At 41.7% G+C, this 25261-nt stretch overlaps 1 protein-coding gene across 1 annotated transcript in view; it reads left to right on the top strand.

The window, feature by feature from the left end:
• SCD5 (stearoyl-CoA desaturase 5) overlaps nucleotides 1-25261 on the top strand; it is a 149686-nt gene that overhangs the window by 82327 nt on the left and 42098 nt on the right. The window contains exon 2 of the mRNA XM_004430892.3: nucleotides 3685-3815. Within this exon, the coding sequence (XP_004430949.1) occupies nucleotides 3685-3815 (131 nt within the window). The remainder of the gene's footprint in view (nucleotides 1-3684; nucleotides 3816-25261) is intronic.

The raw sequence follows: 25261 nt of genomic DNA, 5'->3' as shown, positions 1-25261 counted from the left end.
TTTTTTTTTCTTTTTGTGAGGAAGATCAGCCCTGAGCTAACATCCATGCCAATCCTCCTCTTTCTGCTGAGGAAGACTGGCTCTGAGCTAACGTCTGTGCCCATCTGCCTCCACTTTATGTGGGACACTGCCACAGCATGGCCTGACAAGCTGTGCGTTGGTGCGCACCTGGATCCGAACCTGGGTCACCAGCAGCAGAGCACGCGCATTTAACTGCTAAGCCACGGGGCCAACCCCCTCAATATCTTTTTAAATCATTTCTTTTTGGCTTGAGCTAACCAGAATTGGTGACTTATTTGCATACAGACCAACTTGTTTGTTGCTTACTACTCATTACTCATTATGACATTACTCATTACTTCTTTTTTTTTTTTCAAAATTATCAATTCTGTATCTGAATACTTCATCACCTCACAGCTAGCTAGCCAGCCTCCATCAGAAAACTTGTTGGATATTAATCTCCAAAAAGATCATAGAAGAGAGGTTAAGAACCTCTCAAATTAGCCCTTTCAAAATAGGAAAACTGAGTCTTGTTAATGGAACAGCCCATAAATCCTCACATCCAGCCCAGGGTTTTTGCAGATTATCCTCATCTGGGATATGACCAGAAGGTAGCTGTCTTCCCTAAAGGTTCTGTAGATTTTTAGTATCAGAAGTCTAGTGCAAACTAGCTTAAGCAAGAAAAGGGAATTTGTTGGCTCACATAACTAGAAGGAATACTGGGGAGGGTTACAGGATCAAAAGAAGAACTAGAGAGCTCCAGGGCTTGCAACCAGTGGCACGATGCAGGCAGCTCTCTTTCTAGCTCTTGTTGACATCTCCATCATCTTCGTGTCTCACTTTCTTAGCCTCATTCCTTACTATTGCAATCATGCCTTAATATGTGACCTTTAGTCTTTGAGCCAAAAGAGGAGCAGGGTTGGGTCAAGTGTTTATTCCCAGGGCCAGGAAGATGGGGTATTATGCTATGCCAGGCCTGGGTCACATGGCCACATTCCTGTTGCCAGAAGAAGAACCCTGAAAAACCAATAGCCACTACTGCCCAGTACAGTCTCTGACTCAGGCCTATTGTCAGCGCCCTGAGCACGGACAGACCAACCATGCAAGTGATCCCTGAAATATTGGAGATGCCAAAAAGGACAAGACAATGTCTTGTCTTGTGGTAAGGCCCTGCCTGGGAAACATGGATTGGAGAGATTATTTTTTGGCCATTGTTTTTCATGGAGTCTTGGAATTCATTTTATTGCACCCAAGTGCCAGTGTCTTAGCCCACTGGCAAAATAGGGTCACACTGAATTTTTCCATTATAGATTTCACTTGTTCCCTACCTACTTGACAGTTGGAAATAAATTATTGGTAGAGACATGGAGGCCAGGGATGACATGGAAAATAGCCATCCATTTCATGGACTTATGACCAAGGTTAAATTACGGTAACAAAAGGGGCCGGAGCTTTTTATTTACTGCTGCTTTCTGTGATTTATGGGCCACTCGTTGTTTTTTGTTTTTAACCTTTCAAGTAAGGAATGATTTGTCAAGTTCATGAAACCATGTGTATTTAGAGACTCATTAATCTTAGTGCTAAAGGTAAGTCTTGTTTTAGACCCATGTAAATATGGATTAAGATCAAGATCAGTCAGACTTGACTTTTGGAAGGTGTAATATTGTGCTCTCTTTAAATATGTATATTGACGCTGAAGTTCTCCTAGTAATTCTTCCAAAGGAGTGTTACAGTGGGCTCCCTAAGAACTCCTCCTGGCCTGGGGCCATTCACAGTTGCCCGGGAATGTACTCACAGCTGACTTGTTCTTTGGCAGTTCTATATAGAGGGCCCTGTATATGCTATGTGCTAGAAGCAATTGTGTAGGATAATCTGCCTAATCCTACCTGCGTATAGCTTGGTTTAGGGCTCTCCCCCCAAGTAAGGAAGCAGCTCACTTTTAAATTTAGATTGGGATTCAATATTCAGGATGACACTGGAGTGTAGAGAAGTAAAGATAAAACTTATCCATTGTCTCCCAGAGGCAGAGGAGAGTGTAGAGGGCAGGAACTCAGTTCTTGGTTCAGACAGACTTGGGTTTGACTCTTAACAAAGACACCTCCTAACTTTTTGACGTTGGGAAATTAGTTAATTTCTTTAACCCTTTGTTTTCTCATCTGTAAAATGGGGCTAATAATAATGCAAACCCTATAGGGTTGTTCGATGTGTTTTAAAGATTTTATTTATTTATTTTTTCCCCCCAAAGCCCCAGTAGATAGTTGTATGTCATAGCTGCACATGCTTCCAGTTGCTGTATGTGGGACTCGGCCTCAGGATGGAGGGAGAAGTGGTGCCTCGGTGCGCGCCCGGGATCTGAACCCCGGGCCATCAGCATCGGAGCGCGTGCACTTAACCACCAAGCCACGGGGCCGGCCCTGTTCGATGTGTTTTAATAAGATAATCCAAGTAAGACATTTAGCATTATGTGGGCACATTGCTTTAAACCACTGAAGTAGTTGTAATAATCTCAGGAATCATGATTTTTTTGGTCCGTATGTGTCCCCTTTCCACCACACACTTATAACCTCTCCCAAGTCACCATACAAAGAGCAAACCACCACCACCACCTGGGGCAGCATGGGGTCTGTGGGCAGAGGCTTTAGAACTAGGCTGACCTAGGTTTATACGCAGGATTTAACTCGCAGCAATCCAGTTTCTCAACTGTAAAATGAGACGATAACCCACGTTGTGAGGATTAGAGATAATAAATTTAATTGTGTGGTAGATAATAAGCTCCACTGTAGATTAGCTTTTAAAAAATTCCCCACTTGGGGCCAGCCCGATGGCGCAAGCGGTTGGGTGCGCGCGCTCCGCTGCGGCGGCCTGGGGTTCGCTGGTTCGGATCCCGGGCACGCACCGACGCACTGCTTTGGCAAGCCATGCTGTGGCGGCGTCCCATATAAAGTGGAGGAGGATGGGCACGGATGTTAGCCCAGGGCCGTCCTCCTCGGCAAAAAAAGAGGAGGATTGGCAGATGTTAGCACAGGGCTGATCTCCTCACAAAACAAAAAAATAAATAAATAAAAAAATTCCCCACTTGGCCATGTTTGCCAGCCTAGGTCATAGTGACAGTGTGAGTGAGGATCTCTAGAAGACACATCTCAGCTGTTCCTGATGTCGGTTTTATCCTCATTCTTACTGGCCCTGAGCCCGACTTCATTGCTTTTAGGTCTAGCCTGATTTCCTTCGAACCAAGGTCTACAGAGCCATGATAATGAGCACTGCCATTTAGAAATAGACTTTATTTAACTCATCCTGGCTTGGGTACGAACTGGCCGTAGAGATCCATCTCAGCTCCACTGAGAGTGACACATAAGACCGAATTACAAATGCACACTCATGTGATTGTGACTTTGCATCGAGACTGGAAAGAAACATTAACAAATGAAAGATTTGTTTGATATAGAAAAAGTAATGTTCAAAGGTCAAAGTTGCTTGAGGAAAGTTCTCTCTGCTTCTGCCTGGTACTGGAAAGCTACAAATCGATAAAAAGTCTACATTTTCCCAAGTTATTGACTCTTCACGTTGCAGATTATTCCCCTGACAGCATTTCACAGGGATCCCTATTCAGGAGAGAAGAAGGCATGGGGGATGTTTAAAAGCTCTGTGACATCTGCTGACATTCTCCCTGCTTGTGTCTTGCAGCCTACTTCTGCTTCCTCCTGACTGCTCTGGGGGTGACAGCTGGTGCCCATCGCTTGTGGAGCCACAGGTCCTACAAGGCCAAGCTGCCTCTGAGGATATTTCTGGCTGCCGCCAACTCCATGGCTTTCCAGGTGGGAACGGAGGGTCCTCTCTGCCTTAGGGACCTGGCGCAAATGGCACTGTGGGAGGAGGCACAGACACGCTCCCTGTGCAGTGGACATTCCTCCACACCCATTCTGAGCTCAGTGCTCAGGCCCCCAAGCACTCCCTGCCTGTCCCAAGTTTTTATCTTCTTGTAGCTTTAGATACATTTTATAAAATGTCCCCTGGGGGCTTTGTGCCCCAAGGCCTGCTGAACTACAGAGGAGGAAAGGAGATTCCTCCCTCCAGAGTCCATACTAAAACATACCCTGAAGCCCTCAACATTTGTCCAGCTCTAATGAGGGCCAAGTTCCAAGCTGAGCATGCTATATGCATATCGCATTTGATCCTCACAGTAACACCATGAGTTAGGTGTTATGTGCATCCCCATTTTACAGATGAAAAAACTAAGTCTTAATGAAGTTAAAGAACTTACCCAAATTATATGGCTAAGAAGTGGTACATCCAGGATAGGCAAATGCAGGTCTGACTCCAAAGCCATTGCTCCTACAAAATACATTCCCGAGGTCACCCTATAAGTTTGTAGTGGACAGCCTATTCAATATGGAGTCGGAAGACTGAGGATTTCAGTCTTAGTCTGACGGTTGCTAGCCGTGAATCTCTTACTCGTCTCCAATTTCTTCATCCGTAAAAATAAGAATATGACTTTATTCCCAGAGTTGTTATGAAATTATTGAAAATTACAGGGAGCTATAAAAATGTAAGAGAGGGTCAGCACTGCCCTAGCTTTGGGCCATATCCGTGAGGAGCATTCCAGTCCTGGACCATTTTGCACCACCTTGGGCACTTTCTGAGCTGCTGGAATTCGGTTTGATCATGGATCTCTGTTTTCCCAGTTCCTCATCTGATCCAGGCAGGGTGGGTGGGAACAACTCGTTTCCAAACTTTCCACCCATATATAACTGCAGATGCTTCCAAGCCCTGTGTATTTTCACCCGTTGGGAAGAAATGGCAATTCCCAAAACTGCTTTAGGGTCCAGGGAAACAGGCGACTCAGGAGCCTCTCTGTGACCCACAGTTATGCAAGTCACGTGGCCACCTCTGCGGTGGGCCTCCTGTCCCTACAAGGCAGCCTGACCCTGAGCATTTCTCTATGTTGCTCCTGTGTCTAAGAATTCATTTCCCTATTTCAGGCTTCCCTCCTACAGTTTGAGCATTCATAAAGCAAATAGGATCTGACACCTAGTTCACTGAGGGAGCACAGTTCATATTATGCATTTCTACTGGTTATAATTCAAGCACAGTCGAGAATTAGTACCAGGGTCCTGGCAAGAAGCTGCTGTGTGCAGTTGGCAGCTTCTTGCTTTCACGTTCTTTTGTTCACCATTGGCAGCATGAACCGTGCTGCCCTTTATTTTGACTTCAGCCATCTTAGTCTAGTGTTGTGTTTTGTTTATCATAACAAGGAGTTATGGTAATGATAATTTAGAAACTCATTGACTCAGGTCTTAGATCCTATTTAGGACTTAACTTGGTAATTTTCGTTTATTTTGTTCAGGCAATTTATTATTTTTAGCCTCCAATTACACACTCATGTAGTTAAAAGCACCTCTATTATTGGAATTTTTTTCCAACATAAATAACTTGACATTGAGAGTCTAAACCTCTTTTCCCAATGAAATTATTTGTTTATATTGATTTTTTTTAAATGCTATCTTTTTTTTTTTAACAATTTTATTTATTTATTTATTTCCCCCCCCCAAAGCCCCAGTAGATAGTTGCATGTCATAGCTGCACATCCTTCTAGTTGCTGTATGTGGGACACGGCCTCAGCACGGACAGAGAAGCGGTGTGTCGGTGCGCACCCGGGATCTGAACCTGGGCCGCCAGCAGCGGAGCGCAAGCACTTAACCGCTAAGCCATGGGGCCGGCCTATATCGATTTTTGAGAACCTAAGTTTTCTGAACAAAACATCACATAACAGAACATCACACTGTGATTTTAAATTTGCTTTGGGGAGAAAGTACATTGTAAAGGGAAGTACCCAGGTCCTGGAATAGATTCTTGGCTCTGCCATTTGCTAGATTGGGGCTTTTGTGCAAGTCTCTGTTTCTTTATCTGCAAAGGAGGGGTAATGATACCTTCCTCACAGAGTTGTTGGGAGGATGAAATAATGAATAAAAAGCGCCCAGCTTATTGTAGCACTCAGTGAATATTGTCTCCCCTCTTCTTTATGAGAATTGGCACACCATCTCATTCATTTCTGTATTTTAATGCCTATCATAAAGAAAACACTCAATGACTGTTCAGTGAAGTAATACTTTTAAAAAGTATTTTTAGAAATCATCATATTTGACTATGCAGACTTCTTCCAGGCCCACATTCGTGCTGGACTTTTTTCATTCAATTTCACAAATATTTAGTGAGCACCTACTGTGTGGCAGACACTGAGCCAGGCACAGTGGTTGTAGTGATTAGCAAACACAGTCACAGTCCTTGCCTTCATGGAGCCCTCCATCTGGTGGGGTATTAGAATTCCCACAGTTTCCCAGTGGAAATGCCAGTGCTTCGTGGGTCTGGGGTTTTATACCATATCACTTAGACGTAGGTGAGAGATGTCTGTAAGATCAGCATAGGGCCAGCTTCCCTACAATACATAACTGTGTCAGAGGGAAAGAGTGCAGTTGATGCAGACCACTTAACGCCAGGAAGAGGACCACCTGGGAAAGTAAAAAATGTGCTGTGATTTGCCAGCCTAGGGTATTGACCTACAACCCTGACTAAATGCAGAGTCATTGATTTAGTTTCCCTTTGATGACCCCCTGGGTTTTTAAAGACAGTTTCAAACGTTCTCTTCCACTTTCTTCCATCAGAATGGTCACGCATTTGGTGAAAAATGGACAAGTCGTGCCACGGTTCTCTCTGTTTGAGGATCTTATTTGCTAGATGCTGCGACTAAGGTCTTGATCATCAAGAACAATCTTCTTAAAATTGGGGCTTAGACACTTGAAACTCCCTTTTCTCTTTCTTCTGTAGAGGATATATGTACAGAGCAGGGGGCAATAGTGGCAAAGGTGGGGGTACTTTTAGTCTGAAAAGATGATGATAGGGCAGGAATGCCGGACACGGGGCTATAGTAATCCTCTGTCCCTCTATACCTTTGCATTCAGCAAAGACCCCCTGAGTTACCCCATCCTCCTACCTTACCAGTACAAGTCAACCTAAAGACTGCTTGCAAACTCCTTATAATTATCTCCCTCCCAAATATGGACCCAGATAAGGGATTCCTGCCATCCATTGGTCTCCAAGAGTTCAGTTTTCACAAAGTAGCCAGGACTTTGGATTTGTGCTCTCATGTTCTTGCGCACACCCCTGCTGGCTGCAGCTGGGTCTCTTGTGAACTCAGTTCGACCAAAAGCACCTATTGATGCTTCAGCCTCCTCTTTGACTATCCGCATTTACTCATCAGATCCTCGTAGAGAGGCATAGGATTTCAAGCTGACAGGGAGCTTAAGGAATTTAGTCTAAATCCTCTTATTTTACAGAAGGGTAAAAAGAGGCTCCAAGAACATCAGTGACTTGTCAAAGGTCACACAGCTGGTTAGTCGATAGACCAGACTGAAACCTAAGTCTCCTTACCTTCAGGCCAGGGATCTTTTGGCTCATCCATGAATGTTCCTATGTGATGTCCAACAGCGTGATTTGTAGACAACTTATAGTTGGGTCTTGTTTTTTAATCCACTCTGACAATCCCTGTGTTTTAATTGGTATATTTAGACCATTCATATTTATAGTGATTATCAACATAGATGGATTAATGTCTACCACGTTGCTGTCCACTATTCATTGCTCTTGTTTTTTGTTTCTTTTTTGTCTTCCACTCTTTTTCTGTCTTCTCTGGTATTTTTGAGCATTTTATATGATTCTATTTTCTCTCGTCTCTTAGCATATCAATTATACTTCTTTTTAAATTTTTTTAGTGGTTGGTCTAGAGTTTGCTATAATATACATTTACCACTAATCTAAGCCCACTTTCAAATAATAGTATACCATTTCACAGTAGTGCAGTTATCATATAACTGAGTATTCCAATTCCTCCTTCCTGTCCCTATGACATTGCTGTCATTCATTTCACGTATCCGTTAGCTATAGTCACCAAATACGTTGTTGCTTTTATTATTTTGAACAAACTATTATCTATTAGATCAATTAAGAATAAGAAAACTTAAAGATTTTGTTTTACCTTCATTTATTCTTTCTCTAACACTCTTCTTTCTTTATGTAGGTCTAAGTCTATAACCTATGCCATTTTCCTTCTCTCTGAAGAACTTCTGTTGTTTCTTGCAAGGCAGGTCTACTGGTGAAAAATTCCCTCAATTTTTGTTTGTCTGAGAAAGTCTTTATTTCTCCTTCACTTGTGAAGAATAACTTTGCTGAGTACAGAATTCTAGATTTGTGGGTTTTTCTTTCAACATTTTAAATTACTCCACTTTCTTTCTGCTTGTTTGTTTTGTAAGAGAAATCTGGTGTAATTCTTAACCTCCTTCCTCTATAGGGAATGTGTTTTTTTCTTCCTCTGGCTTCTGTCAAGATTTTTTCTTTGTCTTTGATTTTCTGCAGTTTGACTATGATATGCCTAAATATAGATTTTTTGCTCTTTATCCTGATTGGTGCTCACTGAGCTTGCTGGGTCTGTGGTTTGGTGTCTGTCATTAGTTTTGGAAGTTTTTCAGCCATTATTATTTCAAATATTTCTACTGTTTGCTTGTTCCTCCTTCTCTCTCTCTGTCCTTCTATCTCCTCGCTTCCTCCCTCCCTCTCTTCCTTTCTTCTCCTTTTCGTGTTCCCGTTACATGTTACGCCTTTTATAATTGTCCCACAGTTCCTAGATATTCTATTCCATCTTTTCCCTTTGCATTTCATTTTGGGAAGTTGCTATTGATATATCTTCAAGCTCACTGATTCTTTCCTTAGCCGTGTCCAGTCTACCGATGAGACCATCAGAGTCATTCTTCATTTGTTTACAGTATTTCTGACTTCTAGCATTTTCTTTTCAATCTTTCTTAGAGTTTCCATCTCTCTGCCTACATTACCCACCTGTTCTTGTGTGTTGTCCACTTTTTCTATTAGAACCGTTTGCATGTTAATCATAGTTGTTTTAACTGACCAGTCTGATAATTCCAACATCTCTGCCATATCTGAGTCTGGTTCTGATGCTTGCTTTTTCTTTTTAAATGGTATTTTTTTTGCCTTTTAGCATACTTTTTAATATTTTGTTGAAAGCTGTATATGATGTCCTGGGTAAAAGGAAGGAAATAGGGCTGAGGAAATAGGGCTTTAGTGTGAGATTTTATGTTTATCTGGCTAGGAATTAGGCTGTGCTTACTATGTTCTGTAGCTGTGGTGTTGGAGGCCAAAATTTCCTCTAGTGGCCCTGTTTTTTTCTCTCCCCCATTGTCTTTAGATTTAGAGACTTCTCCTTAAATAGGGATTAAGGCTTTCAGTTCTTTCGGTTGAAATCCCTTGTCATTTTATAGGAGCCCTATTGATGTGGAGATAAGGGGGGAGCATTCTGTAGTCCTATGACTAGGTCTCAGTCTTTCCGTGAGCCTGAGTTTCCCTCCCCCCAGGTCATTCAGGCTTTGGTAAAACACCAGTTGATTAGGCTCTGGTAAAATAGTTTCTCTTGAGGACAGATCTTGCTAAGGAGAACAGAGAGCTCTGCTCATACTGTATTTCAAAATGGTTACTTTTCTTCTCCCCCTGCTGGAAGACCAAGGGAATTTTTCTTAGCTGTTCATAGTGAGAACCTGGTAGGGCTCCTGGAGATAAAATTCATGAAAGTGTGGGGCCCTCTAGGACTGGGACCCCTAGGAATTTTTAACTCTCAAGTTTGTCCACACTGAGACTCCAGAATTCATCAAATATAGCTTAAAAAGTTCCTGTCTATCCTGGTACCAGCTGTGGGCTTTTGCTCCTAGACCTCTGTTTCTGATAGACTGTGATTCTCTAACTGCCTGTTTGTCTCTCTAGTTTTTGGGGCAGCAGTTTGCCCTGTGACCTCAGTTTTCTGATGGATCTAAGAAGAGTTGTTGATTTTCAGTTTGTTCGGCTTTTTTCTTGTTGCAAGGATGGCAGTGACTACTTCCATGTCAGACCAGAAAATGAAAGTTACATCATGATTTGTAAATATGTCAAATAAATCACATGGTCACGGGCCATGAACTTTCACAGGTATATAACAACAAAACATTATTGAGTGCTAACCACTTACCAGCACTTCATTAAGTACTTTATATAGTCATCTGACAATACCCCTACAAAGCAGGTACTGTTATTTTCTTCATTTGATAGGTGAGGAAGTTGAAAGAAAGAAACTATGTAACCTGTCCAAGGACATACAGATTTAAGTGACAGAAAGGGGATTCAAGTGCAGGTGGCTTGACTCCAGAGGTCACCCTCTCACTGCAATGCTCTAATGCCTCTCCCAGTATTGAAGTGTATGTTATTCTTTCACTCAGCACATGCATGTGCTAAGCATTGTTCCCAGCACTGGAGAACAAGACAGACAGGTCCCTGTCCTCATAACATGTATATTACAGTGGAAAAGAGAGCAAATAAACAAGTAAGCAAATGAATAAACATGTTCACTCAGAGAGGGAGAAGAATATGAAGAATTGAAACATGGCGATGTGATAGAGTGCCAGGGAGGCAGCTTCTTTGGAGAGGATGGTCAGAAAAGAACTCGCTGAGGAGGTGACATTAATGCTGAGACCTGAGGGGGAAAACAGGTAGGGGAAGAGCATTCCACACAGAAGGAGGAGCCAAAGCAAAGCAAGATCAAGTACGGTGTGTTCAAGGAAGAGAAAGACGGCCAGTGTGGCTGGTCCACGTGAGTATGGGAGATGGTCATAGAAGAGGCCGGGGGGCAGGATGGGGCCACCTGTCAGGCACAGCAAGGAGTTTGGATATTGTTCTAAAAGCCATGGGAAGGCACTGCAGGATTTTAGGCAGGGAAGCAACATGGCCTCATACATTTCAATGGCACAAGTAAACCTCAGACCACAGTCATGAGACCCCAGAGATATTGTGCCAGATTCAGGATCAGAGACCAACCCCCAAAGCTGGCTCTCTGTGGGGTGTGCACGTCAAGGAGGGAGACTTGCATATGAGGCAGTGCCCTCTAGGACGGCTTGGGGTGCTAGCAGCACTGTGTAGTGGCAGGTGGTTAGAAGGAGAACACAACACCAGAACAGGACTGTAAACTCAAGGATCCTTAACTTAACGTGACTCTCTGTGCAGGGTCTAACTCTCATGGCAGAGATCCTGTTTCAGGGTTTGCCACCTTTCCTAAACACAAGCCTAAGCTTCGGATGTACAGACTTTCTTTTGCACGTCAGAAACAGGTTCGCCTTCCTCCTTTCAAGATGGGTGAATGTTGTTGGTTTCCTTCCAGTGTAAACAGGCAGCAGCAGATGTGACCCTGACGCCCTGAGAAGCCTTCCTGCTGTGGTTTTGGAGGACAGCTTGCACGCTGTGCCTCACATTGTCTTCTTCCACAGTGTTTTGCCCTCCTGGGCACTTTTGGAAGTCACGGGGAAAGGACAAATAGCTTGCGAGGTTGCTCACTATGATGGTGATGTATGGATCCATCAAAGCATTGTTGTCATATACATGCTGCTTTGTAACTCATCAGTGTTGGCGGGATACTCTGACAGATGACGGGGTGGAGGTGGGAGGTGAGAGAGAGAGAGAGAAGAAACTCTCCTGAGGCAGCTGCGTGAGGCACAGCATTTTCTGTCTGTGCTTACCTGGCAAGATTAACTTAAACTTCTTACCAGTAAAAATGTACCTTTTAAGGTAGAGATTAAAATGGCTCCACTCCCCTGAGATGCCTCTCTTCCTTCTTTATTGTGGATCTAGGTCAGTGAAAGTAGAGGAGAGGGGTGAAATCACCCAAGGGAATGAACCTCAAGGGAATGAAAATGTGATAGCCTGAGATGGCCTGAGAAAAGAACGTAATTCCCTAGACGGACACACCAACCAGTAGGGCTAGTCCGTCTCTCATGTGACCCTCCCCAGGTACAGCAGAGCCTCTGTAGGCAGAGTTACCCTCTTTGTACAGCAGATATAGTCCTAAGCATTTCAAAGGGATTAAATTTTTGTAAACAATAAAATATATACTTTAAATGCACACAGAGAGTTTTTATTTAAAGAAATACTTGGTAAAGTAGAGGGTATTTTTGTAAACAAATAGCTACAGATTTTATATGTTATTTTGGTTCCATATCTATATTAAAAAAAGACAACACTTGTTTAAGATGAATTCCACATGCAGTCCTGTCAATTTGGAATCTATTATGAAATATAGTTTCAAGCTAAATGTTTCATTCTGCCTTCTTTTCAGAAAGAAAGTCTTTAGAAGCACTCAGATAGGGCACCTCCTTAATGAGGCTCTTTCTTCTGCCAGTCTCGTCCTCCCCTAGAACCACAGAAGGTTGGAGCAGGGACCTTGGAAGCCGAGTCTAATGCCTTTCCTAACAACTGAAGAAACTAAAGCCCAAAGGTCTGAGCTTCTTTTTGTTTGTTTATTTTCCCATATTGTCTCCAAAAATATTTATGAGCGTTGGGGACTGTGGCGCATTGCAATTCCTTGACAAGCTATTTCTTCCCGTACCTGCCACCAACCATTTGGGCTCAGATAGCACATTGTCACTGCTTACTCTTTATTCCACTGCTGTCCTGCCAGACACTCTTCTATTGCTGCTTTCTAGGTTTTCCAACCCTCTGATTATTTTGCATTTTGGATGATTTGTCTCCCAGCTGCCTTCATTTGCATTTTTCCTAAATTAAATCTCATTGTGATAATTTCTGTTCATATTTCTACCTCTTTAGATCCATCTGTGTTATTTCTCTGTCCTCAATGGTGTCTGCAGCACCTCCTAATTTGGCACCAAGCAAAAATGTTATTAACAAAATGTGTACGCCTTGTTCCCAGTCGTTAATGAAGATGCTAAATAAAACTAGATTTAACAGATAGATTGGGGCCTTCCATTAACTGCCTCCCCTACCCCTCTCCCCCCCATTAGATATTGAGCTGTTTTTCATCTCTGGTCCTTGTTTATCAAAGTTCAGGCTTTTCAATCATCCTGTCCTAGTTCCTACTAGCACCACCAGAGCTCTTGTCAAAGGAATGTTTCAGCGGTACTGTTTTATATGCTGTATTAAGCTCCAAAGATACAATAGCTGCAGGAGTCATTGAATCAACAATTTTAATTAATGATAAAATTTATAGAGTTTCATATGCCAAAGGAAATTTCTAGCCTTGCTTTTAAAAACTCTTTTAGAAGGCAGACACATTTGATTGTCTTTATCTTTTTGTGTAAATCTGTGAATTAATTCCCTTTGAATTTAAAGGTGCATAAACCACTACCTGCTTGTGAGGAATACAAGAAATGTACAATAAATGGCCCTTGTCCTGAGGAGCTTATGATCTGATAGAGCTGGCTAGACTTGTGTATAATAAAGAGGGACTCTTACAAGACAATGTGGAGTTAAATTGCTCCAAAGCTTCATAGCGACTCTTAGGGCTGTGGAAATATGAATACGGGCTAGGGTATTAGGATAAAGCCTAATGCAGAAGGGGAGTTTTGAGTTGAACCTTGAAAGGTGAAAAGAATTTACATAGGCAAGGACGAAGAGAGGAAGGTAGGGAAACCCTTGAGCAAAGGCGGAGAGAGAGGAATGATGATGTACTGTGTGGGGTCCTGCGTGGTAGAAAATCAGTCTGATTGAAGAATGAAATTGACTGGTGTAGCATGTTGCAAGTCCAGCTACCTGCATGACATCCCTCACTGAATGTCTCTTAGGCGTCTCAAAATCAGTGTCCCCATAACCCAAGTTGTAACTCTACCCTCTCCCCCCAAACTACTTCTCTCCTAGTTTTCCCCACCAGAAATCCAGGTGTCATCCATGATTTCTCCATTTCCCTAATCATCCCTCATCCAACTTTTTAGCAGTCTCTTCAAGTTCTACTGCTAAATTAGATCCGCACACTTCTCATCTCTGCCACCCTCTAGTCCAAGCCACCATCATTTCTGCCTAGACTACTGCAAAGCCTCGTAAACTGGTCTTACCCCTTCAACACTTGCCTCTCTCCATGCTGCAGCCAGACAGAACTTATTAAAAATTAAACACTCTCTAGCAAGAAAAAAAAATATTCCAGTGGTTTAGCATTGCATTTGGAATGAAATCTAACCTTGTTGTTATGGCCTAGAAGCCTGCATGATCAGGCTTTTGCATACCAGTGCTGTTTCCACCTCAAAGGGGTGTACTCCAATACAGTTCTGACACTAACCACCTGAGTTAGCATCAGATCCCACAAGTTAAAGCCTCGATCCTCCACATGACTGTCCCTACTTCAGATACCAGCTGCAAGTGGGGTCACCAGGCCACCCGTACCTCTGACCAACTGGCTACAAATTCAGGGGTTCTCACAATTCCCTCAGATTCAATAATTTGCTAGGACAACTCATAGAACTCAAGAAAGTGTTATATGTATTATTACAGTTTTGTTATAAAGGATACAAATCAGGACCAACCAAATGAAAGAGACACATGGAGTGGGGTCTGGAAGGGCCCTGGATGCAGAGCTTCCGTGTCCTCTCTCAGTGGAGTCAGGATGCGTCACCCTCCCTGCACATCCGTGTGTTCACCATCCAGGGAGCTCCTCTGAGCCTCAGTGTCCAGAGCTTTGACTGGGGTTTTATATAGGTGTGATTGATGAAATCACTGGCCATGTGAGTGAACTCAATCTCCAGTCCCCTTTCCCTCCCAAAGCCAACCCTCTACACATGGTTGGTCTTTCTGGTGGCCAGCCCTGATTCTGAAGCTATCTAGGGGTCCACCATGAGGCATCTCATTAGCATAATAAAGATATTCCTATCATTCCAGAAATCCCAAAGGTTTTTGAAACTCTATGCCAGGAACCACTGGGGGTGAAGCCCGGATATACTCTTTATCATACCACAATACCTCTCAGACTTCATCTTGCACCACTCTTGCTCGGGCTCCATGCACCCCACACGCTGGCCTTCTCTTAGTTCCTAGACTGTGCCAAGTCTTTCCCTCTACCTGAGACAATTCCCTTCTCCCTCCCTCACTCCCACCCGACTCTTCTCAATCTAAAGATTATCTGATTAAAAGTCCTTGCCTATCTCAGTGTCCCTCTTGTTATTTCCCCATACAGCTCACTCATTTGCTTCATAGCACTAATCTCAGTCTGAAATGATTTTATTTATGTTGACTTCATTTAATTTATGTTTGTCTCCTCCATAAAATATAAACTCCTTGAAGACATAGCCTTGATTGTCCTGTTCCTTATCTCCTAGCACATACCAACAGTCAGTAAATATTTGTCAAATTAAAGAATAAATAAAGTGGGAACTATAAGAATGATCGAGCCAGGGGCCGGGCTGGTGGCATAGTGGTTAAGTTCGTGTGGTCTGCTTTGGCGGCCTGGGGTTCCCATGTTCGGATCCCGGGCGCAGACCTATGCACCGCTTATTAAGCCGTGCTGTGGCCTGCATCCCACATATAAAGTAGAGGAAGATGGGCACCGATGTTAGCTCAGGGCCAATCTTCCTCAGCCAAAAAAAAGAAAAAAAAAGAATGATCTGGCCAGTTGAAGCTCTTTGATTGGCAAGAAGAAGAAATGTTTCAACTTGATGAGAAAAGTAATGCAGAGAGGTTGTCACAATATAAGCCAGAGAAGGGTAGATATTTGGGGAGTATGGTCACAGTATACCAAATATATTGTGGAGGGGAGAAGGACTAGAGGCAGGAGGCTTTAGAAGGCTATTGCAGGAATCCAGATAAACTGATGAAAGCCTGAACAAGGGTGGTGGAACAGAAATGGAGTGGAAGAGGAAAATCTTTAGATTTCAGAGAAAGATGCCCTCGACATTTTTCTTTTCAGTTTTAACTGTTTATTTTGAAATAATTTCAAACTTACAGAAAAGTTGCAGAAAAAGTTGCATGAAGAACTGTATACCCTCACCCAGATTCACTAATTGCTAACATATTGCTTCATTTGCTTTACTATCCTTTCTCTCTCCATATGTGTATTTATATGCATTCTTCTGGGGGTTTGTTTCTGAATCATTTGAGAGTAAGTTACAAACATCATGCCTCTTCATCATGCCTCTTCATCACTAAATACTTCAGTGTGTATTTCCTAATAGCAAGGACATTTTCACATGAACACATTTCATTGTGATTTTTCATGTGCCAAAATGAGAGAATTTAATTTTTGATGTCATACTATATCCAGGATCCGAGCCAGGAACCAGTTCAGAATCATGTGTTACAATGAGTAGTAGTGTCTTTTTAGCCTCCTTCATCTGGAATAGTTCCTCAGTCTTTCTTCGATTTTATGATGTTGACATTTTAAAAATGTACAGGCCAGTTAGTTATTTTGTAGAATGCTCCTCATTTTTGGTTTGCCCCTTGTCCCTCGTAACTGGACTCAGATTGTGCCTTTTCGGTAGGAATGCTACACTAATGATCTTGTGTCTCCAGCATCAAACAAGAGGCGCGTGACATCACTTTGCCATATTATTAGTGGTATGAACTTTGATCACTTGGTAAGGTGGTGTCTACCAGGTTTCTCCATGTAAGTTTACTATTTTTCCTTTAGTAATTAATGAATAATTTATGCTGAGATACTGTGAGCCTATATAAATATTTTTTCTTCCTTGACCTTTTACCCAATAGTTTTAGCATACATTGTGATTCTTGCCTGAAGCAGTTATTGCCATGGCACCTGCAAAATGATAATTTTCTAACTCCATTGTTTCTTCTACACTTGTTGGTTGGCATTTTACTTCTTATTTATTTACTTATTATGGACTCATGGATTCTTATTTTATTAAATGGGTTTTAATCCGTTACTGTCATTATTCGGCTTAGTGCCCAAATTACCGCAGTTTGTTCAGGGGGAGGCACTACAAATGGACTCCTATCTCCTTTTTGACATGTCCCCATCATTTTTTGAGCACTTCCTTACTTTCTGGCGCAACAAAATATGCCTAGCTCCTTTTGTACTTTTCCTGGTCCTGGCATCAGCCATTTCTCCAGAGTCCTGACTCCTTTTAATGGGGAATGGTATTTAAAAACCAAGAGCTGGGAGCGAGTCGTGTTTATTGCTCCTGGGCTGTCACTGTTTTCTAGGCCCTTTCTTCCTTGAAATTTTGACTCATTGAGTGAAGGAGATCTAGCTCAGGAGACTAGAACAATGGTCATGTCACTGCCAAAAAAACCCCAAACTGGAAAGATTCACAGAAAATCAATCTGTCTACCAAAAGGACTACTCACACACATTTTTAAAATGTGTGTGAAAAATGTGTTTTAAAAAAATTTAAAAGTCTTATTCAGCTACATTCTCATTGTAAGAGATTTATACAAGAGAGTAATAAAGAAAAATATGAAACATCCCTTTGCAATCTTTAAGTTTTATCAGCATACTTTTTAAACCGCTGACGTTGGCTTTTCAACACTTGCCCAGCGTCTAAAGCCTCCCCAGGCTGAGTGCCACATGGAGGCTGGGCAGCAGGTAGGGCCTTGTTCTCTCAAAGCTACAATTTGCCAGGTGGTGTAGACTGCTGCCAGGCCCTTCTTGGGGACTTTCTGGGCTCTTCTTACAGATATCAGCAGTATCTGGAGGGAAATCAGTGCTGACCCATTATCAACAATGGGGAAAGCACCGAATGTTCTCCACTGTTTGAATAGTACAATGTTGGCATCTGAACTGGAGGAGGTTGAATTCAGACCCCAGAGACTGAGATAAAGTCTATTTCAAATGAGCCTTATGGTCCATAAAGAGCGGAGGTAGCAGTGTCTTTCCCTCCTTGACCCCCTTGAAGGATGACTCTTTTCCCAGACAGGATGCCATTCACTCACAAGACACACACACACACACACACACACACACACACACACACACACACACACATGCATGTTCTTCTCTAAAACCTGCCTGCTCAAGCTGACATGTTGGGTGGGTCCTAGTTTCTCTTTCACTACCTACTGGAAACAAAGATGTGTTATGAATACAAGTGGAATTCCCTTTGGCTATGTTTTGAGGCCACCTGGTAAATTTTCCCTTTTGGAACTGCAGCAGCCACACAATTGAATTAGGGGACAGAACAACCACCCTGGTGTCTGGTCAGAAGCAAGCATCTGTTCCCAGCGAGGCTGGGGAAATGCTGATCAATGATTCTGATCTCAGATGTGTTGAATGGGGCAAGCGAAATGCTGTTTACAGGTAGCCTTCATCTTGCTACCTGGGGGAAGTTATGTGGGCCTTAAAAGACAGTCTCCCCTATTGCCATTTAGAGGACTAGATTCAAGAATTTATTTCCAGCATAAAAGGAGTTGGGGAAAAGTAGTTCTGACAGAGTGGGCTGCTTCATAATCTGCTTCAGTGGACCTTTGAGATCTATTACCTTTGGTCCAGTCCCAGATGATACTCGAAGGCTGCGCTTATGGAAAAAAATCACCATATGATCAATTTCAATTTCTGCAGTCTCAGCAGGGACCCCATTTAGGGATCTTACTATGATGGTGCGTAAAGTAATAAAGGTACAAGACACAGACTGTCACGCTGGCTGAGGGGGTCAGTTGCTTAGTGCTAATGAGAACAAAGATGGAAGAAGGGTGACGTGAAGATGGATGATTGCCTGGTCACTAGATGAACTTACTGCCTTATAGACTGTTTTCTGATGTGGGCTGATGGCAGATGCTGGGTGGTTTGATTTAGGAGTATAGAAAACTCTACAAAAGTATAATATTTTCAAAAGTGTTTGAAAATAACTTGTTTCCCCCATATTACAAAAGAAAAACTTGTTTATTATAAAAGTTTAGAAAATACAGACAAACTAAAAGGAAAAGATTAAAAATCACTCACAGTCCCACCTCCTAGAGAGAATCACTGTAAACAGGTTGACTTATATACTTCCTTTATTTTTCCTATGCCTAAATACACATTTTTATTAAAAAATGGGTTCATACTGTACATGTTATTTTGAAAACTACTTTTCACTTAACTACTGTCTCCTCCTCTTTCCATGTCAATACTACAATATCCTTTTTTTGTTAATTAGTTTTTTAATACTACTTACAGATGCTCTTGTTAAAAATTTCAGAGTATAAGATAAAACGTAAAAAGTATTTCTCCTCCCCTCCTATCTCCCAGTCTCACTCCACTGAGGTAATTCTAAGACCTTTATCTTAATATTTCTCTCCAGAAACTTTGTATGTATGTGCGCGCGCACACACACACACACGAATAGTATTCAATTCATTACTATATCACAAGGTACTCAATCAAATCCTGTTATGTGGAAATTCAGGGTTTTTCCAAGTTCTCACTGCAGTGAGTGTCCTTTTGGTTAAGTCTTCACACAGAACCATGATTATTTCCTTAAGATAAATTCCAGAGAACGAATTGCTAGGTTAAAAGATGTGCAGTTTTAACGCTATTGATACATGCAGCCCATTTGCCCTTCATGTGGTTTATGCCAATTTCACACTCTTGCCAGTAAGCAACATTGAATTTTTCAAAACTTTTACAAGTATAGCGCATATATAGAAAAGTGTACAATCCATGAGTTAGACCTGCCCTGTCCAACATGGGAGCCACGAGGCACATGTGGCTACTGAGCACTTGAAATGTGGCTAGTCCGAATTGAGGTGTGCTAGAAGTATAAAATACACACCCGACTTCAAAGAATTGGTACAGAAAAAATAATGTAAAATATAATAATTTTATCCTCATATTTAAATAATATTTTGGATATATTAAGTAACATATATTGTTAAAATTGTTTCTTTTCACTTGTTTAATATGGCTACTAGGAAAATTTTACTTATGTATGTGGCTTGCATTATATTTCTCTTGGACAGCACAAAGCAGAAGCTGGTAGGGCTCCTCAGACAGTAAAGCAGCCCACCTGAGCTGTACATTCCGGATTTGCTCTTTTCCTCTCCCGCTCCCCGCCTGCCTGTGCCTCAGTTATACCTGGGGCTCTTAGCACTAATGGAGTCCATCACCACTCCAGTTCTTTGTCAGGAAGGATCAATAAACACGTGGTGAGTGTCCACTTTTGAAGGTAATGGGGTTGCATATGAAGACTGTGCTCTACCAGAACCGACCTTAAGTGTAAACTCTAAGTTGCAAATTGAATTATTTCTTAACTGATTTGTTAGAATGTGTAAGTAGTTAGGCTTCAGGAATTGCTGCTGAGTTCAACATCATGCCTGTATCAAAATGTGCATGCGGGACATGAGCAGACGAAATACACATACTTCAGAGACAGTTCATCGATGGAAGTCCGCCATGTCTCTATGCCTCGATTTTTTTTCCTTTCTGTGAATCGAGGATGACGGGAGTGGTGCACATAGCTCCAGACAAGAGCAATCAGCACTGTGTAAACACTGGGAGGAAAGGAGATTACCAGCATATTGCTGGGGCAGTGGCAACAGCTACAGGCTGTTCCCACTCACCCCTCCGCCCCCTGAGGTTGCTTAGCCCTCAGCTTACCCTTCCGCACATACTGACTGTACCAATTGCACCCTTGGTACACACAGCTTTTCATCAAACACAAATGCTGTTCACAGGTTGGCTCCCACTCCCAGTCCCTCTAGGATAGAAGCAAAATGCAGAAAAGTAGGAAGAAAAAAGCCCTTGGGTGAGCACATGAATCTTGCTCCCCTTCTGCCCTATTGTTGGCTTACATCTTGTTCTTTGAGTCACATTTTCACTGGATTCAGCTTTAGAGTTAAAAACAAAACAATAACAAAGGATTAACAAATATGTCTTAAAGTATTTTTGGCTCAATTGTGTGCTTGATTATTTGAAATGTGGCCAAAACCCTTGCTTCATTCCACTGCTGCAGTCAAGCAGCTTCTGTTGGGAAGGTATCCAGGTAAGAGGAATTAAAATAAATATCTCCGTTCCAACTTGTCTTCATCATCATTCTTTTGTTGTTGTTGTATTATGCTTAATTTTGTGAGAATAATGTTTCTAGCCTTTTGGAACTCTCCACTTAGAGTTTTTTTAAAATTGCATTGCGATAAATTAAAGAACCAGTATAACCTTTTAACGAGAAAAATAAGAGTTCTCTGTAAAAGACTCCCCCCCTCCCCCATCAAATTTGGAGAATAAGGGAAATTTTATCTTGTTGACAGGAATGTGAACTAAGAACCGAGGGAGTGCCATCTTTGTTCCATTACTGTTTTGACTTCCTAGATGAACTTGAATAAATGTCTTCTAAGCCTTAATTTTGCCATCTGTGGACTGGGGATGGAGTGTCCCCCTTTCTTTCTATGTTCAGATGGACATTGCAATAAAAGCAATAAACTAATGTGAAAGGAATAATTTATTTCTCGGGCTGCAGTGGTCTTCACTGACATTTGAAATTCCTTCCCAACTCCAGATTCTGTGATTATAAATAATAAATGCTTTCCCTCTTTCCAACCACTGTGTTTAAATACACTGGTAAAATCTAAAACCTCTTTTGTATCACAGTAAGCCAGGCTATATTTTTTGCCTTACACAGACTGCTAAGCACTCCTTTTCTCTCTTTATATTCAAAGCTAAGCATATACTTCTTTTTTTTTATTTTATTGAGGTCATAATGGTTTATAACATTGTGAAATTTCAGGTATACATTATTATTTATCAGTATTTTGTATAGACTGCATCGTGCTCACCACCGATAGTCTAATTTTTATCTGTCACCATATATATGTGCCCCTTTACCCCTTTCGCCCACCTGCAACCCCCATCCCCTCTGGTAACCACTAATCTGTTCTCTTTATCCATGTGTTTGTTTATTTTCCACATATGAGTGAAATCACATGGTGTTTGTCTTTCTCTGTCTGGCTTATTTCACCTAACATAATACCCTCAAGGTCCATCCATGTTGTTGCAAATGGGATGATTTTGTCTGTTTTTATGGCTGAGTAGTATTCCATTGTATATATATACCACATCTTCTTTATCCATTCATCAGTCAGTGGGCACTTGGGTTGCTTTCACGTCTTGGCTATTGTGAATAATGCTGCAGTGAACATAGGGGTGCATAAGTCTCTTTGAACTGTTGATTTCAAGTTCTTTGGATTAATACCCAGTAGTGGGATAGCTGGATCGTATGGTAGTTCCATTTTTAATTTTTTGAGAAACCTCCATACTGTTCCATAGTGGCTGCACCAGTTTGCATTCCCACCAGCAGTGTATGAAGGTTCCCTTTTCTCCACATCCTCTCTAACATTTGTTATATTTTGTGTTGGTAATTATTGCCATTCTTTTTTTTAATAATTTTATTTATTTATTTTTTCCCCCAAAGCCCCAGTGGATAGTTGTATGTCATAGCTGCACATCCTTCTAGTTGCTGTATGTGGGACTTGGCCTCAGCATGGCCGGAGAAGTGGTGCATCGGTGTGCGCCCGGGATCTGAACCCGGGCCGCCAGCAGCGGAGCGTGCACACTTAACCGCTAAGCCACAGGGCCGGCCCCAATTATAGCCATTCTAACAGGTGTAGGGTGATGTCTCATTGTAGTTTTGATTTGCATTTCCCTAATGATTAGTGATGTTGAACATCTTTTCATGTGCCTGTTGGCCATCTGTATATCTTCTTTGGAAAAATGTCTGTTCATATCCTCTGCCCATTTTTTGATTGGGTTGTTTGTTTTTTTTGTTATTGAGTTGTATGAGTTCTTTATATATTTTGGAGATTAACCCCTTGTTGAATATATGATTTGCAAATATTTTATCCCAGTTGGTGGGTTGTCTTTTTGTTTTGTTCATGGTTTCCTTTGCCTTGCAGAAGCTCTTTAGTCTAATGTAATCCCATTTGTTTATTTTTTCTTTTGTTTCCCATGTCTGAGTAGACATGGTATTCGAAAAGATGCTGCTAAGACCAACATCAGAGAGTGTACTGCCTATATTTTCTTCTAGGAGTTTTATGGTTTCAGGTCTTACCTTCAAGTCTTTAATCCATTTTGAGTTAATTTTTGTGTATGGTGTAAGATAATGGTCTACTTTCATTCTTTTGCATGTGGCTGTCCAGTTTTCCCAACATCATTTATTGAAGAGACTTTGCTTTTTCCATTGTATATGCTTGGCTCCTTTGTTGAAGATTAGGTGTCCATTGATGTGTGGTTTTATTTCTGGGCTTTCAGTTCTGTTCCATTGATGTGTGTGTCTGCTTTTGTGCCAGTACCATGCTGTTTTGGTTACTATAGCTTTGTAGTATATTTTGAAGTCAGGGATTTTGATGCCTCTAGCTGTGTTCTTTTCTCTCAGGATTGCCTTTGCTATTTGGGCCCCTTTGTTGTTCCATATAAATTTTAGGATTCTTTGTTCTGTTTCTGTGAAAAATGTCATTGAGATTCTGATTGGGTTTGCATTGAGTCTGTAGAGTGCTTTAGGTAATATGGACATTTTAACTATGTTTATTCTTATCCATGAACATGGACTATCCTTCCATTTCTTTATGTCATCTTCGATTTCTTTCAATAATGTCTTATAGTTTTCAGTGTGTAGGTCTTTCAGCTCCTTGGTTAAATTTATTCCTAGATATTTTATTCTTTTTGTTGCAGTTGTAAATGAGATTGTAGTCTTGAGTTCTCTTTCTGCTAGTTCATTATTAGAGTATAGAAATGCAACTGATTTTTATAAGTTGATTTTGTACCCTACAACTTTGCTGTAGTTGTTGATTATTTCTAACAGTTTTATGATGGGTTCTTTAGGATTTTATACATATAGAATCATGTCATCTGCAAACAGCAAGAGTTTCATGTCTTCCTTTCCAATTTGGATACGTTTTTTTTCTTTTTCTTGCCTAATTGCTCTGGCCAAAACCTCCAGTACCATGTTGAGTAAGAGTGGTGAGAGTGGGCACACTTGTCTTGTTCCTGTTCTTAGAGGGATGACTTTCAGTTTTTCCCTGTTGAGTATGATGTTGGCTGTGGGTTTGTCATATATGGCCTTTATTATGTTGAAGTACTTTCCTTCTATACCCATTTTGTTGAGAGTTTTTATCATAAATCGATGTTGGATCTTGTCAAATGGAAAGCTGAGCACATACTTCTTAAGGTCTTTCTACCTCTTCTTTCTCTGTCCTATTACCCAAGGGTTAAGCAAATTTTAAAAGTTTTCAATGGTGCTATAGGATGAACAAGGTTGAGTAGCCTTCCAGTAGCACTGAGTGGGCCAGAGAAACTAAAAACTGAACGAACCTCCTTTTGGTTAAAAGAACTGTCAGAACTTTGAGGATGAAACAGTTCCCTTTCTTCTCATGAGTAGGATGAAGCAAATATCTGTGAAATGGCAGATTCCTAATGAAAACATGACTAAGTACTGAATACTATGGTATAAAACATTATTGCTGTTATTTTTTTAAATGGCTTATACCCTATATAAATCTATTTTTATTTTCAGATTAATTTTACTATCAAAAGCACTGCTTCCCAGTCTAATTTGCCTTCTCAAGGCTTTGAAAGCATTATCAGATAAAAACAAAACTAAGCATAGATTGAAAGTCTATAGATCTCACTGGCGCGTTGCTCTAAATAAAGTTTCATTAGTAATATCAGCCTAAATGCCATTGGTTCTTGCCCCTGATAGCTCACCTAAGACTTCTAGCCCCCAGACACTCTCTCACTGTCTCCCAACATGAGAGGGTCAGCAAAGTGTGTCCCCCATGTGTGCCTGAGCCGCACCTGTCTGTGGGTTTGGCACAGTTTGCTGGACTCTGATGCTTCTCCTTCCTTGGGCACCAGAGTCTCTCTTGGGATTCCGGTGAGTGCTGCCTGCCTCTCAGGCATTGCTGCTTCTCCACTTGGTGGATATGGCCAAGTACACCAGATTCCTCAAGGAGCCAAAGTCGCCTCCTCTCCCTTTCTGTGACACACTATTAGAGCAGTCCTCAAACAATATTATTTGTGCCTTGGTTTTTGCAGAGATTTAGTGAAGTAGCTCTTTGGGTTTTTTACTTACTGGCTTCCTGCTCTCTCTAAGTTGGACATGAAGCCATTGGAGACAGGGAGGGAGGGCAGAGAGATCCAGGCCTAGAACTAGCCCCTTTTTATACTCATGGTTGTCCCTCTCCTCTGACAGCCAAGACTTCATCCTAAGACTGGATCTCTCTTTTCATACATGAAGGACCTCCCAGGAGACTTCAGTAGCCCCCACCAAAACTTTCCTCAGGTTTCCCCACTAGTTCACTCAACAAGCCTGAATCTCCTGCAGTGGGCACATCCCAAACACATGCTAAGATTCCTACTAAGTGAGGATTTACTCTTGTTTTGATGAAAACTACCCCAGACCAACCCCAGGGATTGCACTTGAGGTTGAGAGGTTGTGGAGTTGAGGATGGGAGCAAAGTGGAAGTCAGTGGTGAGGATGGTGGG

The sequence above is a fragment of the Ceratotherium simum genome, chromosome 8 (assembly GCF_057802395.1).
Source record: "Ceratotherium simum simum isolate JZ-2026a chromosome 8, ASM5780239v1, whole genome shotgun sequence".
Taxonomy (NCBI): Eukaryota; Metazoa; Chordata; class Mammalia; order Perissodactyla; family Rhinocerotidae; genus Ceratotherium; species Ceratotherium simum.
The sequence above is the reverse complement of the archived record's forward strand: the minus strand, read 5'-3'. Positions and strand labels throughout refer to the sequence as shown.